This window comes from Lactuca serriola, chromosome 4, assembly GCF_051521515.1.
Source record: "Lactuca serriola cultivar US96UC23 chromosome 4, Lser_US96UC23_V15, whole genome shotgun sequence".
NCBI lineage: Eukaryota > Viridiplantae > Streptophyta > Magnoliopsida > Asterales > Asteraceae > Lactuca > Lactuca serriola.
Window position 1 is genome coordinate 9,205,135 of NC_136411.1, and position 3,216 is coordinate 9,208,350.

Genomic DNA, 3,216 nt, shown 5'->3' on the forward strand with positions numbered 1-3,216 from the left:
TTATCCTACATACATTAGCATAGTAAGTTTTATAATTTCTTTGATGTGGTAATTGCAAGTTTTATAAATTTTCTTATGTGGTAACTATATTACGTCCACTGTAAATTTGCCTTCGATAAAGATAAAGTTTGATTTGATAAACCAGAAACGTATTATATTATGTATCGATTCGAGTTAAGTTCAAATAATCTTATGTTCTGATCACATTTTGCTAGATATGTACCTACTTTCTATTCCTAACAAATAAATAACCCTATTTTATTTTGACTACATCTTTACCAAACCAACACAAATTTATTAAAGTGAAAACCAACATATATTAAGAAGACATTGGTATGAACAACCAATTCTCAAACATATGTCCCAAACAATTAATTCACTAATTCTCAGTGTTGCAGAAATCGGCCTAATTGGCCGATTAATCGCTAATCGGACCTCGACCGATGGGATTTATTACTAATCGGTCAATATAATCGGGTTTGGTCAATACAGATCAAAGTCGGAATTAATCAAACCTAATTGGGCCTAATTGGACTTAATCGGACTTAATCAGACCTAATCGGGTTTGGTCAACGCAAGTTAAAGTCGGACCTAATCGCCGATTAATCATTTTTTTGTAGGATTAAAATTAGATTTACAAATTTTTGAATAATTTTCTTAATAGTTAATGGTTCCCGATTAATCTCCTGATAAATTCCTTTCTAGCCGATTAATCTCTAATCACTAGTCCACCCATTAGGGACTAATTAGCGATTTCTACGACCATGCTAATTCTCCATAGATACTACCCACATGAGGAATATCATAGATACAATAAATTGTATAAGAGGAATTGAAAAAAATAGAAACTTAATATAAAATTGAAAGCTTATTATATTTGTTTTAAACAAAATATCAAAAGATTATTGCATTTATTTTTGGTAAGTGAAATTTGGGGATCCCAGTTCGTTTACCCTAATTATAAAACGCGATTGGCACTCGCACGATCATTAATCTCAATCCCCAACAGATCTTCACCCCCTTTCTCGTTAAAGTTCTACGAAAATCCATACTCGCAACTCAGGTCAGTCGATCTTTTCTTCCATCGATTCATAGTACAATCACAGGCATCAGATTTCATCGACTTGCAATGATTTACCAATTTTGCAATTTGTACAATTAGAGTCGACTTATGATTGCTAAGTTTACTGTTTTTTTCCGTCAAATTCCTATGGAATTGTCGATCGCCGTTGACATTCTGTTGGTTTTGGGTCCCGATCTTGTGTGATCGACTTACACAAGTTAAAAAAGCGACGAGGTTGAAGCTGGTAGTTGAATTCGTTTGAAACAGCAAATTAAATTTGTTTTGAAGTTCATGCATGTATTTGTGTACGGTCTTTTGAATCGATTGTTATGCCTAAAGCTGCAAATGTTCTTATTCCATTATATCTCGTAAATCAGATCATGAAAAAGTCAACAAAAAATCTGTTTTTGTAAAGCTGTACCTGACGTTTCATCAATATCCTGTATCAGCTATCACACTTTAGTACGAACAACAGTCATAATATTGTATACATAATACAGAAGAAGAAGATTTGGTTGTTAAAAAATTTAGAAAAGATTGCATGTAATCATATATCTTTGAATTGATGATGTCAATTAGTAATAGTACTTGTTTCCACAATCAATAGTTAGGTTGAAATTGAATTGATGATCTGTTTGTTGGTTGTAGGGTTTGTGAGAAAATGGCTGAACAAACGAAGCAACAACCAGCTTTCACTAAGATTGACCAACTTCGCCCTGGTGCTTTTGGTCTAAACCTGACTGTAAAAGTGGTTAGTTCAAAGATGATCATGACAAGAGGAGGTCGAAATGGGACTCAAGGACGCAACAACATGCGTCTTGCTGAATGTTTAGTTGGTGATGAAACTGGAATTATTGTCTTCACTGCTAGAAATGATCAAGGTAAAATTCTAATCTTTTTTTGATCTTGAGAATCATATCACTTAACATGTTTGGTATGAAATTTGATTCTTATCCACAATTGGCAGTGGATGCGATGAAGGAGGGAAGCAGTGTGATTTTAAGGAATGCAAAGATTGATATGTACAAAGGGTCAATGAGACTTGCAGTGGACAAATGGGGTCGTGTTGAAATTACTGATGCAGCTGCTTTTAGTGTCAAGGAAGACAGCAATCTTTCACTTATTGAGTTTGAACTTATCACTGTTGAAGAATGAATGAATGAGAGATGAGATGAGAACATGCCTATGTGTTCTTGTATCAAATGGCAAACTGTAAGTTTCTCTTATCCTTTCTGGTTTTGGATTAGAGTCAGGTTAATGTTTTTATTATCAGTTATCATGAGATGAGATGAGAGATAGTCTTTTTCACTTTTGAGAATAGTATAAGAACTTGTGAGTTGTTTATGACTATGTATACCCTTTGTTTTTTGAGTTATAATTTTCAGCATATTTAACATGATGGACTAAGGTTGCTTTGATTTTGTATTTAATATCTTACTCTCAAATACATTTCCTTGATAAATTTTAATTCTTTCAAAAGAATACGTGAAATGTTGTGTTTGGTATGAGAATTCATCAATGGAATGGCTCCTTTATTTGGAATGAAGAAAAGTGGTTATTTTTAGGTTGGTTTTTATTTATTTATTTATTTCATCATTGAAGGAAATGAAAGTATAATCTATTTTTCCGAATGTAACTTTTAATAGAACTAATCTTAAAAAAAAAAAGAACACACACAAAAATGATCCATACCTGCAATTCAAAGCAAACACACAACACACATTGACCTTGAATGTTCATCATCTCTCCACTTTTTTTTTTTTTTTTTTTTTCAGTAATATGAATGTAAGAATACATATAGAAAAAATTAAAAACACACATACACAAACAGGGATAAAATCGAAAATAAAATCAGAAGCATATACATAGGCATTCTAGATATATTATTCTAATTTTCAAGTTCTACCATAAAATGTAGGATAAAATGTAGGGTTGTTCACTATTTAGATAAAACCAAATTGTTCAATTGGACAATTTGGATTGGACTATTTGGTTCGGACATTTGAATTGGTTTTCAACAAGACCGAATTATTATTTTGGATTTCAAATTGGTTTTGGTTTATATATAAGAACCGAATAGTCTAAAAAACGAATAACAATTTATTATTTATTTATTTTTAATATATCTGTAATTATTTATTAATTTTATAATT

General features: G+C 31.6%; 1 protein-coding gene across 1 annotated transcript; it reads left to right on the forward strand.

Moving 5' to 3' along the window:
- Window positions 1–930: 930 nt before the first annotated feature.
- Window positions 931–2,462, forward strand: LOC145101002 (uncharacterized protein At4g28440-like). Its single transcript, XM_079038169.1, has 3 exons — window positions 931–1,063; window positions 1,712–1,944; window positions 2,031–2,462. Exons 2-3 carry the CDS (start codon window positions 1,725–1,727, stop codon window positions 2,216–2,218), a joined length of 408 nt encoding a protein of 135 aa, XP_078894295.1. The 5' UTR covers window positions 931–1,063; window positions 1,712–1,724; the 3' UTR covers window positions 2,219–2,462.
- The last annotated feature ends 754 nt before the right edge of the window (window positions 2,463–3,216 follow it).

What these genes read in the sequence shown, in the direction of transcription:
- LOC145101002 (XM_079038169.1), top strand. Translation starts at nt 1,725, where the DNA reads ATGGCTGAACAAACGAAGCAACAACCAGCTTTCACTAAGATTGACCAA. An exon ending in CACTGCTAGAAATGATCAAG is followed by an intron (nt 1,945 to 2,030) that starts GTAAAATTCTAA and finishes CACAATTGGCAG; the next exon opens with TGGATGCGATGAAGGAGGGA.